Below are 15,882 nucleotides of genomic sequence, written 5' to 3'. Positions count from 1 at the left end.
AAGTTCGCCTTCCCATTGAAGTCTATGGGGTTCGCGAACCGTTCGCGAACCGCTCGCGTTTTTGCGCAAGTTCGCGAATATGTTCGCGAACTTTTTTTCCGACGTTCGCTACATCCCTACTCCAGACCAACTACTGTACATTCCATCCATTGTTAGATCTGACATAAGTATGAAAATGTCACAAATGATATACACTGTTACCATCAAAATCCCACTAGCAATAGCAGCCTAGTAAATACAGCCAGAACATCACACCCTACAAGTTGCTGTCATAGTCTAAGGTGGAACTGCATGATCCATTGTCTGTGATTGAATGGATTTCTAGATGGATGACCCCATATGTGCTTGGCTTTATATCATGGATACTGATATTGTTATAGCTAAGACAATGGCAACATAGGATTCCTGACAAAAAACATTAATTTAGCTGCCTACAATTTTATCACTTTTACCCCAGCTTTATTCCTTTCTCTATTCTCTAGAAGGTCAAGATAGGGCTTTCTCTTGTACCACAGATAATACTTAGCTGTGACAGACAGACGGCTTTGTTATCAAAGCACAGCAATGACTCATGCTATAACCAGAATTGATCATAAGTAGTGCATGAATTTAAGAGGACATAAACTACCCTTTTGAACTTCTTAACTCCACATAGAAATTGTAGTCCAAAAGCATGCTCCCTTTAAGCTTCTTATTGCACCTAGTACAAACTTCTGACATAGTGTAAGAACTATGGTCAGTTATCCAATCTCATTTTGCACATCAGGAGGCTAATTTTATATCTGGGGTTTAATGCTATGGAAGTCAACATTACCACTTTAGCATACATTCACAAATAGCTACTAAAAGAGCTGCCATGGCAGAACCATAATATCTTCATTGATATACTCTGAAAAACAATGTTATGCTTTAGTAGTGATGTAAAAAGGATTGTAACCACTATTTCACACAACTGAAGGAACGTGTGGTCATTAACTGCCAGGCAAACAAAAGAAATAGAGGCAAAATCCCAATGAAATATCCCTCTTCTAAAATAACAAGTGATAGTATATAAATGCATATGTATAAAGCACCAACATGTTCTGTAGTACTGCAACATAAAAGGGTGTATACATTGAACATGTTCATCATATACAAAATTGCAACCGATAACTGATACAAGAGGTAAAGAGGGACCAGTTGAATAGACTTACATTGTTAAAGGAGAAGGGGTATCAGAAACAAGGTGTGGGTATGGGCAAGATCAGAAATCAGCAAAGTGACAGACGTTGCATTGAACATTGCATGTAGCAGGGGGTAATAGCATGTAGTGTAGGCTAGATGAGGGTAAGCTTTTCTAAAGATGTGTTTTAATAGATCATTTAAAGGCAGAGTGATTTGGAAAAAGTTAGAGAAAGAATGGGAGAAAATATCAAAGGAGTGATGCAGTCCTAGTAAAGAGTTGAATGCAAGTATGTGAAGACGTAATAAGTAAGATGTTGAGGAAGTTGCAGAAGAGTTGAGAAGAGTAGCAAGTGCTTTGGTGAGTAGTAGAGAAGATAATTTCATAGAGGTAGGGTTTAGCAGAGTTGTAAACGGCTTTATTATCAGGGTTATTGGTTTGAATGTTTTGTTGAAAGGCAGCTTCAGGAGTGTCATGGCAGAGGAAGAGTGGAGGCTAAGGTGTATGAGCATGGCAGCAGCATTTATTGAGGACTGAAGAGGTGGCATTCTTTATTCTAGTGATAAAGAGACATGCAAGAAGAACCTATTGGCTACAATAATAATGAATACAGAATACTGAAGTGAAAGTGTATTTTAAGAATGTGTGAAATAACTCTAGTAGTCAGACATCCTCCATGGCCTCCCTATTCACTAGATCTAAGCATAACTTAAGGGAAAGTATTAGAACTTGATATGCATCTTCTTCTTTTAATAAATCATCAGGCTTGACTTTGAAAAAAGAAACAAAAATGATTCAATATGCTGTATTTAAAGGCTGATTGAAGCTCTGCTCATGGCAAAGGGCAACCTGACTATTTATTAGTTAATAAATATTCATATATTGGCTGGCGTTTATGTTATTTTGTCTTCCCTCTGTATATTTTTGTTAAAATGTTATTATTCCAAGTAATTCAGTTTTACCCTAAGCCGCAGGACAGAGCACAGTGATTATGGGGAATAGCAAGGCTACGTGTTAAAGGAGGAGATGTAGTTGAAATGCAAATGCAGATATTATTATTAGATCTCACCTACAAAAGCTGAGGCACAGCCCTAGATATGTCACATGCAATATTGATGGTATTGAAAAATTTGCAAAAATACGAGACGAGTAGATTGCAAGTGCATGCAAAAAAGTGGAGATTTGTGGTTCCTGTTAAACATCAAAAGAGAGTGAGACAATGACATATTTATGATGTGGTTCTTAAATAAGTCTGCATTCTCTCCTCAGATTACCACAGATATCAATATGCAAACACGAATACAAAACTTATCTGTACAGGACACTCAGGTAAGAATAAGATCTTCCCACTTGTGTATTTGTATGTTGAATCCATATATACAGTAGCGGGACATCTGAGAGATGCTTGGGCCAGAAGTCCCATGAAAGAGCCTTAGGTTGGGCATTCTCATCTTGAAAGGGTTGTAAATCGAATCTAATCTAAACCCTGAATAATACTGTCCCTGTTTGCTCCAAAACAAAAACCTAGGGGATAATATACCTTTGCTAAAACTGACTCTTTTCTATGCTCAAATGCTGACATTTGCATAAACCTCTAGCAGCCAAGTGTTGGATGTTATCTTTCCCTTGCCCACTGAACTGTGACAGACAGGAATCATTTCTCTTTTTGTTGACAATCACAGTTTTTCAACATTAGCATGGATGCCAGTGTCTTTTTATAATCAATATTCTTTGCATATGCAGATAGAGCTAGCTTTATCTGGAGATTTGGCTAATCGTCTCCCATCAAGAATGATCTATGAAACCAATTCTTATCACATGTTTTCTGTGAGATTTTTAATGGGGGTACATTGTGTGATTACAAATTAAAGTTTGCTTTATCTGTTTGGCTTTGCAAAAGTAACCAGTTACCCCATTTAAATGTTCCAGTGTGCTCCCTTAAGCTACACAGGAGCACAAACCACAGTCTTTCTGAGCCTTCTCAGTTCTTTATTTTCATGAGAAAGGAAAGTGAAGGATCTCCTTTGGCTCCCCACTAGGGATGGGCAAATTTTACCTGTTTCGTTTCGCCAAAAATTCTCCGCTGGCGAAATATCGCTGATGCCCATTAAAGTCTATGGGCGTCAAAAAAATTTTTGACGCGTCTTTTTTTTTTTTATGCACAACGGCATACAAGTCTATGGGCGTCATTTCCGCAGCGAAACAAGGCGAAAAAATTCGCCCATCACTACTCCCCACATATTTATATTAGAAGTGTCCAACCTAAAGCCTTCATTTAACTATATCAATCTATTGACAATTAAATACTAGATGGAGATAGTAGAGGCTGTAGTTAAAGTATAGTTGCAAGTTGCATTGTAGAAATCAACATCTCCCTTACATAAAAATGAATTGTTATAGGCCAATAATAATCACTAATTGATTCACATTACAACATATGGGACACATACTGCTTAAAACACAAGTGAAAATTGCTCCTCTGAGACTTAAGCAGATTAATTTATATTTCTTGCTTGCTACAGTTCTGCTATAGGCTTCCATGACCTTGGATGGCTCAATAAAGCTTACAATCTAATAGGAAACTGCAACTCAACCATAACAGAGACCATACAAGGCTGGATGATTATGAGCTATAACATATACAGCATTACTTCAGATAACCTTTACTGGTGTATAAAGCAACTACGTAACAGAATTATACCTCCTCTATAAGCAATTGCTTTGATTTCTTTTAGGCACAATCTAATGAAAGCCATGTAGAAAGCGGACTGCCATCTGCTGTTAACCTTGTTCTGAGGTTAAGGTAAGAAAGTCTTGCAGCTGTTGTGAATGTAAAACTCTACTCAGGTCTCATGTAGGAATCTCTAATTTACTTTGTGTGGTTATACAAAGTCTGCTTGTATAAATTTGCCTTATATTTCATAGTGTTTTAGGGTTTTTGTATGGCAGCTTCATTACACTTTGTTTAACAGGAGTTTGTGCATGATTTCCTTATATTTCATGCTATTTAATAACTATAAAATAAAATGCAAAAAAATAATGGAGTGGCGCGATCCTCAGTACGATCCTTAGATCATTCAGGATGAGAAATATAATAATTTTTAGTTGTAAAGGTCCACTAGCATCTCACACTAGCTGAAGGATTGCCTGGAGACAGAAAGTACAGCAGTGGAGAATAGCCAGAGAGACAAAAGAGCGGTACCAGGGGTTAATCAATGTCAAACAGGTCCAAGTTAGGGAAGGCAGCACAGGTTTAGGTAGACTGAGGTAGAAATGAACTGCATAATAAGTGGTAAAGTGCTAGGAGAGCAAGAAGAACTTAGTAGAACTAAGCATTGGGTGAGAGTAACTAGAAGCAAGAAGTTTGCACCAAAACATGAGGGTGACAACTAGGGTTGACACCTTTTCTGGAAAAAATACCGGCCTTCCTATACTGTATATTTATCTTTTTTGCCTAATTAATAACATTGGGATCAACCATCATTTAAAATACCTGCCAGGTGGCAACCCTAGTGACAACGTTGAGAAGCTGTGGAGATATGGAAGACATGATGATTTTGATGCAGCTGTCACAAAGGAATTCACATGAGCTCTCAGACTTGAAATCTAACAAGAGAACTTAGAGTCAGTGGCATAACTACCAGGGGAGCAGTGGGTGTCACTGCACTTGTGCCAGTCCCACCACTAGTTGGGCACACTGGAGTCTCCATGCATGCTGCAAGGAGGCCTGGTGCTAAGAGCGAGTGTGTGGCAGATCTTCTATTGGGGGGGGGACTGTGGGCCCAGGTGAATTTTCTGCACCAGGCCATGTGGGTTGAAGTTTGAACCTTGCAAGGGTAACGTATGCTGATACTGGTAGAAAGCCATCACCTTAAGGCTGATACCATGCCTGAATATATTGCTGGCACATACCATCCAAATAGATAAGTTAATATAACCCTTATTTAAAACAAGGTTTTTTTTCAAGCTGAAAGCATAGTACACAACTGATTATATAGAAACTGTCCTGTGCAAAAAAGCTATTTACTCTTTTTTATTGTAATTAAAAATGTGTCACTTTCAGTACTTGCAGACAAAAGCTTTTATGTTGGTGTCCACAACTTGATTCTTTCAGTCGAAAACAGCAATGCAGTCATGCTTTATTACTAAAATTCGAGCTAGAATGACTCACAAAAGAGCCCTTTCAACATCAATGATCCTCTGTCTATTTCAGGAATTATATTGATTGCAGCTTGTAGCATGGAAAGGTCTTAATACAATTAACTAGAAGTGTGGGAGAGATAAGAAATGTCAATTAATGCATACACACACACATACAGATGCAGCCACTTTGGTTTGTCTGTTTGACACAGAATAACTAAACACAGATATCCCATTTATCTCATTTAACACAGAAAACTGTGTCACAACAACCCATCTAATTAAAGCATTCACCATTGTGAACAATGGAGCTTTGGTATGCTAATGAAAAGGTTAAATGCATTAAATGAGTTAAGATGACTTAAGATAACACAGTTTCTTCAATTACCCCTGAGTCATGACGCATTTAACTCACAAATCCAAGTGGCTTCATCTGTATTATAATGTAAAATATTATGAAACACGAGGAGGCTGTGTGAATATAGTTTGCCAGAGAGAACATTTATGTACATATACTGTAGCTGGATCTGTTAAAACATGTGTGTTATTGGGCTGCTGAAAAAGAAAGCAGCCAATACTGGTCTCAGATTGGAGAATGAGTTTCCCTGTCACATCTGAGAAAGGTTTTGAGTGTAAGGTTTACAAGTGGTTATTTGATGTTTTATAGTATACTTATAATATTATATCTAAAATCCTATATGAAAACAATCACAGCTCTGGTAGAAGTCAACCTCTCCATCTGTCAGGTCTATAGTCCCTGGGAGTCCTTCAACATATGTAACATGCCCCACTTGGATTCGAAGTTAAGCTCCTAGGGACTTGGGGACCCTCCAGAAAAGAGAGTTCTAAATTTCTGCCACTTGAGTGATTTGTTTTGGAGACAGATCATCAGATAATTCAGTTGAATTTACCACAGTCATTAAAAACAATTATGAACATTAACCATTTGTGACGTGGGCAAGTCTAGAACCAACATATACTCAATTAGTTTGCAATTCAAAGATATAAAAAAAGCACCTGATAAAAAAGAGCAATATAAAAAGAAAGGACACGTCAATTCTTCAAACATAATTATATTCTATCTATTTTATTTAAAACAACAAATACACATTTAACCATCCTTTGAATTTGTGTCTAACTCTGTTTCTTGTATCTTGACTTTTAGTTCCTTATATTTTGATATTGTGAAAATTATTAAGGACAATCTAGCCATTTTGAAAACAAAATCCTACTGGATGGATGTCGCTCTGTCTCTCATAAATCAAAAACACTCAGAAATATCTTATCCTCCAACATGATCCATACTAGCAAGAAGCATACACATAGGGGCTCCTTCAAATGTGGGTCCAAGAAATGTATTACCTGTCAATACAAAATAGTGGGTGATGAATTTTCCTCCTACACCACTGATTGAGTATTTAAGATTCAACAGTATATACGTTGTAGTACACACAATGTGATATACCTAATTTCATGTAAAAATTGTGGTAATTAACAATTGTGGGTCAGACAAGTCGAACCCTAAAGGAAAGAGCATGTGAACACATTAGCAATATTAAAAACAACATCATTGAGAGGAATGTTGCTAAACATTTTCATACATGTTGTTCTAATAATCTAACTTTTTTACTATATGTGGTACAGAGAGAGTATACTGTATTTAGACCAGAGCCGGGGAGGCATATTTAGGAGACCAAATGGATTTTCACCCTAGCTACCAGATTTCCATTAGGCATGAATAATGAATATGATGTGACATGTTATTTCTGATTTCATTCTGAATTGTTTTTTGTCCTTTGCTTTTACTTTTATGCATATACAATGTTTTTATTTTTCTATAAAGTTTTGGTTGTTTTGATTTGTAGTCACCTATGTGAGCACCAAAATGGCACCCAAGCCTTGTGCTGGTAGTAGACCTTCAGTAATGTTGTCATTTTTTTTATAGCCTTGATCATTGGGAGACTAGAATCCCCATTCTGATTGGTGCATGTAATCTTAATGCTCATTGGCGTTTTTTCCTTTAAATATGCTGTGTTGTAATAGTAACTTCAGCCTATGATTAAGGGGGTTATTTATTAAAGTCTGAATGCTAAAAACGTTTTTTTATTTTAAAATTCAAACTTTTAGTGGAAAAACCCCTCAAAATTTTCAAGATTTATTATACCTCGAGGCTGCAAAAAGTCAGAAACTGAAAATACTCCATCTTCAATCTGTTAAGGTCCTGTAGAAGTCAATGGCAGAGGTCCTATTTGCAATTTGAAGATATTATTGTCTGCGCTGGGTTTCATTTGATAATCTGAGAATTTCCTGCTTTTCTACCCATTCCACGAAAAATTCTGACTTTTCGGGCTTCAAATCTGAAAAATGTTGGATGGTTCACGTTACAATGCGAAAAAGTTGCGGTTTTTGTGCAACAATCTGAAAAAGTTTCGGGTTTTGTCGATCCATTTTTTTTCGTACTTTTTTTTATTGATGAATAAGGGTAAATCATGGATTCTAGTTTGCCCGGACTTTTTTTATTTAAAAAATCAGAAAAATTTGGATTTTGACAAATAACCCCCTAGGTGTCTGTGAGATATGAAGGCTGTTTCCTTGTGTGCCAAATAAACTTAAATTTTTCTCCTGTGTGGAAGACTACTCTCTGAGTGCCTGCTCTACTATATTACAAAAGTGAAACTACCTTATATCTAGTAGCAATTAAGCCCCTAAGTATCTGTAAAGTTCTCAGACAGGGTAAGGACTGTATCTGCCTACTTAGCCTTTAGCTTGGCAACCATGGACATGGACATTGGATATGAAACACAGTGGATTCTGGTTACAACATAAACCCTTTGTCCTGCCAACAATTACCATACATTGGGAATGTCCCTGTACTGAGCAGTTACTTGAAGACCCCTGATTTTTTTTTCATTATTTTTGGATCAATTTATCCTTTTAGATGCCCATTTGTTATCGATGTATAATTTAGTTCCTTTAGACAGTCAACAATGGAAAGTTGATGGCAGATAACTCATTCTTTACCAAGACTGCAACCTTTTTGGCTTGGGCCTAACTGATTGGTATCATATTGGTGTCTTTGTCCTGCAAATGGTAAAATGAGACCCTCCTCTTTTAGTTCTGCATGAGACCCTTTCGGTCCACCATTTTCATAATGGGATGGAACTAGGTTTGGTGACCTTATAAAACAAGTAGATCTTAGTATGCCTAGTTTACCACTTCTCATTATTAGTAATAGCCTAGGAATAAAAAGATGGCAATATGAGACCCTTATTGCTTGAAAGATAATTCTGGAAACAGAAATGATTAGAAATTATTGGACTAAAAATTATCTCTTCAGTTCAACAGATCTTATGTTACTCTTCATTATTCCGGGTATTTGCGTCATAACGCTGTTTAGAAAATCCATGAATAACCTTGAGAGTCATTTTTTGTGCTTTCATATTTTAGTAAACTGACAATTCCGTATGCAACTATTACTTTTTCACTTGGAGTATAATGGGCAAAATGACATAAAATTAGGTGATTATTTTCTAAATGCAACAGAAAATTCAGAGGACATTTTTTTAACATGATTTAGAATGAATCGAATCTTAAGAGCTAGAAAAGGCTCTGTCATTTATAAAAAAAACAGCAGCTGCTTTGTCCTATTTTTGTTTTTCTGCTAATAGGACAATACATATTTTTGTAACCTTACAAAATATTTTATCTTGACTGGGATTAATACCCTCCAGTGACTTATTGTCAAGATTAATTGCTGTCATACATGAAAGTAATTGTGGGCTTACTGAATACTTCATTATGTCATTTTATTTTGTTTTTTGCATTGTGGGATCTCAGTAAGAGATTTTTAATGAGTTTCTTTCACACTCCATCAGTCTGTTTCTGGTAGAAATAAAGTATAGCAGTTTTTACGGGACACATTTTTAGAACATCTTTCATTAGGAGATTTGATCAGCAACAGTGGCAACATGACACAGGCCTTTAAAAGAACATTGTGACTGCCTGATACGAACTGAATTTTAGAAAAATGTCCTCATCAGTTCAACTACCAAGGCAGACAACAGAGACATTCCTGCATCTAGAGGTTGGAGAACATTCCATCTTGTTGAGGAGACAATAGAACACTGCTTATGTTCTCTGCTCTCACTCATTAATGATACTGGATAGCACACTCTTTAACAATATCTTTAAGATATATTTTTGTTCTGTATTCTAAGAACTGTAAAAAGGAAGGCAACTATGATCAACATGAGGCTAAAAAATTTAATGTGCCCTAGGTATTGTGTTATCTTCTTACAGAACAGAAATATTTTTTAAATGTAAAAAAAAAAATAGTCATATTAATTTAGTTAGGACTTATTTAAATTCTCCTGCCACTGAATTGTTCAAGTCCTATTCTGAACTAGTAGGTGATAGAAACCCATAATTTCACTATGCGGCCCCTGCCCAGTACCCCCATGACCAACTTCACTATGGAAACCTCCAGAACTGCCCTGCTTCCCTGTAACTTTACTGAAATGTAGAACTTTATAGCAGGGTTTTTGGTCACTGTGTGCTGCTTGATTTTTTTGTCCAGGTCAAACTGGTACTGATCACCAAACAAGAGCAAGCACTTTGAAAGCCAATGTGTTCCTTGCTGCAACTGAGCTTGTTTATGGTGGGCAATCACCACCTGAATGCCAAACAGACAGACATGGAGGTTTCTTTCACTTCATCTTTCAATGCACCATCCATGTGGCAAGGAGGCTGCAGGCACAATTCTTAGCCTGTACAGAACAACTGTTATTCAATAGGGCAATAGGCTAATCTGATAAACAGTACCTTGACATGACACACATGTCCAGATGGTTGGGCAGTGTGGTTGAATTGAGTCAAACTGACCAAACAATTCTGAGCCTGTATGGCCAGCTTTAGTTTTTACTACATGTTGCAGAATGCAGAATATGGTAATACATATTAATATTTGAAAGTTAGGGGATAAAGGATATAAAATCTCTGTGGTTAAAAAATATTTGCAGGCAATCAGTCTATGATATATCCCCTTTACTGTGTGACCCATGTCTGACAGAGATGCAGCCTTGTGTCCCAAGACTAGGTTCGCAGTGACATCCACTCTTGGAAAGTTGAGTATGAAACCTCTGCACTGCAACTTTACTTTTAGGAATGAACAAAAGGTTGCTTAATTAGAGGGTTCACATCCTTAATGGCCATTTAAAATATGACCTATTGTAACGTTCACAACTAGGAACTGTTGTGACCGAGGATAGCCACTCCAAGGGGAGTGGATATGGTGGACGCCCAGGGGTGTAGCCATAGGTAATAGTAGGCAAAAACATGATGGTGATGAAGTTATAGCAGGTTTATTGCAGACGGAACACAGAAACACAAAAGGCAGGAACAAGCAGAATGGCTGATCGAGGAATCCACATGGTGAGGGAAAAAAGGGGAACACAGGAACAAAAGTACTCACTCAGGAAACAAGGTAACAAGGTTTTCAGGAACAAGACAAACAAGGTTTTCAAGGTTCAGGTTCAGATTCAGGTTCAGGTTCAGATTCAGATTCAGATTCAGATTCAAAATAGCAGGTCAGGAACAAACAGGATACAATCAATGACTCAGCACTGAGCAAAGCTCAGGGCGGGGTTTATAAAGGGAAGGTGATTAGGAAATGGGAAACACATGAGGGTAAACGAGGTGGGTGGAAAACGGACTGTGAATGGCAGATAACAGAAAACAATACACTCAAAAGTTCAGAATCAGCCCTGAGAGCCCCCAGTGGCTCATCAGGTAAGTGCTGCAAATAAGCAGAACAGCACTACCAGAGTTCAAGTCCCGGGCTGATCCTGACATTACCCCCCCCTTGAGGATCGACCTCCGGGCGATCCCAGGATCAAATGGTCCCCCATCCATTTTAGTCCAAACCCTGGGGAAATGGGCCGAAGCCTCGCCAGAAACGAGAACAGGATCTTCTTGAGAATTGAAAAACAAAACAAAGAAATTGCTGGGGTCAAGAGCCAGAACAGGAACATTGGCAGAATTAGGAGCCAAGATATCACAGCCAGAGTCGGAAACCAGGACATGAAGACAGACAAGATCAATACGGGCACCCATTACAGGTGGCGGCCCAGGAGCTTGGACACCCATCACGGGTGGCGGATCAGGAGTTTGGACACCCATTACGGGTGGCAGATCAGGAATTTGGACACCCATCACGGGTGGCGGATCAGGAGTTTGGACACCCATCACGGGTGTCGGACCAGGAGCACGGGCACCCATCAAAGGTGGCGGACCAAGAGCACGGGCACCCATCACAGGTGGCAGACCAAGAATACAGGCACCGATCACGGGTGGCGGATCAGGAGTTTGGACACCCATCACGGGTGGCGGACCAGGAGCACGGGCACCCATCACGGGTGGCGGACCAAGAGCACAGGCACCCATCACAGGTGGCGGACCAGGAGCACAGGCACCCATCACAGGTGGCGGACCAGGAGCACAGGCACCCATCACAGGTGGCGGACCAGGAGCACAGGCACCCATCACAGGTGGCGGACCAGGAGCACAGGCACCCATCACAGGTGGCGGACCAGGAGCACAGGCACCCATCACAGGTGGCGGACCAGGAGCACAGGCACCCATCACAGGTGGCGGACCAGGAGCACAGGCACCCATCACAGGTGGCGGACCAGGAGCACAGGCACCCATCACAGGTGGCGGACCAGGAGCACAGGCACCCATCACAGGTGGCGGACCAGGAGCACAGGCACCCATCACAGGTGGCGGACCAGGAGCACAGGCACCCATCACAGGTGGCGGACCAGGAGCACAGGCACCCATCACAGGTGGCGGACCAGGAGCACAGGCACCCATCACAGGTGGCGGACCAGGAGCACAGGCACCCATCACAGGTGGCGGACCAGGAGCACAGGCACCCATCACAGGTGGCGGACCAGGAGCACAGGCACCCGTTAGAAATAGGAAGAGGCAAGCCAGGACAGCAATACCAACACCTACAGCAATAGACCTGATAGAGACAGGATTAACCGCCCTACCAGGTCCAGTAGCAGGGAAAGTGGCACTATCCAGGGCAGGCAGGTCCTCAGGCCCGGAGGCCAGGGCAAACAGGTCCTCAGGCCCGGAGGCCAGGGCAAACAGGTCCTCAGGCCCGGAGGCCAGGGCAAACAGGTCCTCAGGCCCGGAGGCCAGGGCAAACAGGTCCTCAGGCCCGGAGGCCAGGGCAAACAGGTCCTCAGGCCCGGAGGCCAGGGCAAACAGGTCCTCAGGCCCGGAGGCCAGGGCAAACAGGTCCTCAGGCCCGGAGGCCAGGGCAAACAGGTCCTCAGGCCCGGAGGCCAGGGCAAACAGGTCCTCAGGCCCGGAGGCCAGGGCAAACAGGTCCTCAGGCCCGGAGGCCAGGGCAAACAGGTCCTCAGGCCCGGAGGCCAGGGCAAACAGGTCCTCAGGCCCGGAGGCCAGGGCAAACAGGTCCTCAGGCCCGGAGGCCAGGGCAAACAGGTCCTCAGGCCCGGAGAGGCCAGGGCAAACCGTACAGAAACTGGCTCGGGAAGAAGCAGTCTTCTGCGAGCTGACACAGGAACGGAGTCTGGCTGGGCTGCTGGCACGGAGACTGGAACCGTCTGGGCTGCAGGCACGGAGACTGGAACCGTCTGGGCTGCAGGCACGGAGACTGGAACCGTCTGGGCTGCAGGCACGGAGACTGGAACCGTCTGGGCTGCAGGCAGCTTTCGGGGAGCCGGCACAGGCAGCTTTCGGGGAGCCGGCACAGGCAGCTTTCGGGGAGCCGGCACAGGCAGCTTTCGGGGAGCCGGCACAGGCAGCTTTCGGGGAGCCGGCACAGGCAGCTTTCGGGGAGCCGGCACAGGCAGCTTTCGGGGAGCCGGCACAGGAACAAGGTCTGGCTGGGAAGCCGGCACAGGAACAAGGTCTGGCTGGGAAGCCGGCACAGGAACAAGGTCTGGCTGGGAAGCCGGCACAGGAGCAAGGACTGGCTGGGAAGCCGGCACAGGAGCAAGGACTGGCTGGGAAGCCGGCACAGGAGCAAGGACTGGCTGGGAAGCCGGCACAGGAGCAAGGACTGGCTGGGAAGCCGGCACAGGAGCAAGGACTGGCTGGGAAGCCGGCACAGGAGCAAGGACTGGCTGGGAAGCCGGCACAGGAGCAAGGACTGGCTGGGAAGCCGGCACAGGAGCAAGGACTGGCTGGGAAGCCGGCACAGGAGCAAGGACTGGCTGGGAAGCCGGCACAGGAGCAAGGACTGGCTGGGAAGCCGGCACAGGAGCAAGGACTGGCTGGGAAGCCGGCACAGGAGCAAGGACTGGCTGGGAAGCCGGCACAGGAGCAAGGACTGGCTGGGAAGCCGGCACAGGAGCAAGGACTGGCTGGGAAGCCGGCACAGGAGCAAGGACTGGCTGGGAAGCCGGCACAGGAGCAAGGACTGGCTGGGAAGCCGGCACAGGAGCAAGGACTGGCTGGGAAGCCGGCACAGGAGCAAGGACTGGCTGGGAAGCCGGCACAGGAGCAAGGACTGGCTGGGAAGCCGGCACAGGAGCAAGGACTGGCTGGGAAGCCGGCACAGGAGCAAGGACTGGCTGGGAAGCCGGCACAGGAGCAAGGACTGGCTGGGAAGCCGGCACAGGAGAGAGGACTGACTGGAGAGCCGGCACCAAAGCTGGAGACTGGAGAGCCGGCACCAAAGCTGGAGACTGGAGAGCCGGCACCAAAGCTGGAGACTGGAGAGCCGGCACCAAAGCTGGAGACTGGAGAGCCGGCACCAAAGCTGGAGACTGGAGAGCCGGCACCAAAGCTGGAGACTGGAGAGCCGGCACCAAAGCTGGAGGCTGGCGAGCCGGCACAGGAGCAGGTGACTGAAGAGCCGGCACACGAGCTGGAGACTGGAGAGGGTGCTGGGAAACTGTAGAAAAACTAATAAACTGGGGTTCAGGTCTGAGAGAAAAAGAGGGTGACCTGGGTTTGGCAGCTGCCACAGGAGCAGAAGGTTGTGGAGGAGACAAGGGCCCAAAAACTGGAAGTGGCCGATCTGACACAGGCCAGATAGCGGTTTGTAGTTCATCTTCATCCGAGTCTAGATCCTCCCAGTCCTCATCGAAGGCAGAATCCTCCCAATCATCATCGGAGACAAAATCCTGCCAGACATCATCAGTGAAATGGATGGCGTCTTCTGCCTTACCCTCTCCATCCCAAGGGAGTTGCAGTTTAACAACAGAGTCAGAAGGCATGGAGGGCTTTCCCAAAGGCTTCCTGTAGTTGGGCTGAGTCATTCTGTAACGTTCACAACTAGGAACTGTTGTGACCGAGGATAGCCACTCCAAGGGGAGTGGATATGGTGGACGCCCAGGGGTGTAGCCATAGGTAATAGTAGGCAAAAACATGATGGTGATGAAGTTATAGCAGGTTTATTGCAGACGGAACACAGAAACACAAAAGGCAGGAACAAGCAGAATGGCTGATCGAGGAATCCACATGGTGAGGGAAAAAAGGGGAACACAGGAACAAAAGTACTCACTCAGGAAACAAGGTAACAAGGTTTTCAGGAACAAGACAAACAAGGTTTTCAAGGTTCAGGTTCAGATTCAGGTTCAGGTTCAGATTCAGATTCAGATTCAGATTCAGATTCAGATTCAGATTCAGATTCAGATTCAGATTCAAAATAGCAGGTCAGGAACAAACAGGATACAATCAATGACTCAGCACTGAGCAAAGCTCAGGGCGGGGTTTATAAAGGGAAGGTGATTAGGAAATGGGAAACACATGAGGGTAAACGAGGTGGGTGGAAAACGGACTGTGAATGGCAGATAACAGAAAACAATACACTCAAAAGTTCAGAATCAGCCCTGAGAGCCCCCAGTGGCTCATCAGGTAAGTGCTGCAAATAAGCAGAACAGCACTACCAGAGTTCAAGTCCCGGGCTGATCCTGACACCTATTTTCCAGTGGGTCTCAGCCATGATGTGGAATAATGTGGTGGGAAGGAAATCCAAGACTCCAAGAATCCAACAACATCTTTGTTCTTCTCTCCCCTAAATTTTCCATGAACTAGCAGGCTCCAAGGTGGACATCCATGATGCAAATGCGTATTCTGCAGCCTTAAAATATATATATTCATTTACAAGGGCTTCCAGGTTTATAATTACAATACAGACTTCTTCCAAAGTCACATTTTAGAATTTGAAAGAAGCAACACTTACTTTCTTTGATAAAGAACATATTCAGTATTCAGTGTTACTTCTTAGAACTCGTCTTCCTGATACAAACCTGAAAATCTATTAAACAATTTGTGGAATGAGTGACAGAACTGGTTTTATAGTTAGTTTTAAGTTTTAATATACTGTATGCTGCTTGGCAAATTTCACATTCAGAAATCTTATTACTTTCTCAAAGTCATTCTCAGAATTGTCATTCCCCCCCCTCTACATTTGTTCATTATTTTCATTTTCTGCTGAAAATATTCAACAGTGAATAAATATATGAAATGTTTTTATGTTATGTTATATGTTATTATGTTATATGATATGTTATTTTCAGCTTTCTTGAATCTTTGAT

General features: G+C 43.0%; 1 protein-coding gene across 1 annotated transcript in view; it reads left to right on the top strand.

Moving 5' to 3' along the window:
• Positions 1-15,882, top strand: part of stk39.S (serine/threonine kinase 39 S homeolog) — a 166,500-nt gene that overhangs the window by 80,331 nt on the left and 70,287 nt on the right. The window contains exons 13-14 of the mRNA XM_018238844.2: positions 2,432-2,491; positions 3,898-3,965. Of these exons, the coding sequence (XP_018094333.2) occupies positions 2,432-2,491; positions 3,898-3,965 (128 nt within the window). The remainder of the gene's footprint in view (positions 1-2,431; positions 2,492-3,897; positions 3,966-15,882) is intronic.

The sequence above is a fragment of the Xenopus laevis genome, chromosome 9_10S (genome assembly GCF_017654675.1).
Source record: "Xenopus laevis strain J_2021 chromosome 9_10S, Xenopus_laevis_v10.1, whole genome shotgun sequence".
Lineage (NCBI taxonomy): Eukaryota > Metazoa > Chordata > Amphibia > Anura > Pipidae > Xenopus > Xenopus laevis.
The sequence above is the reverse complement of the archived record's forward strand: the minus strand, read 5'-3'. Positions and strand labels throughout refer to the sequence as shown.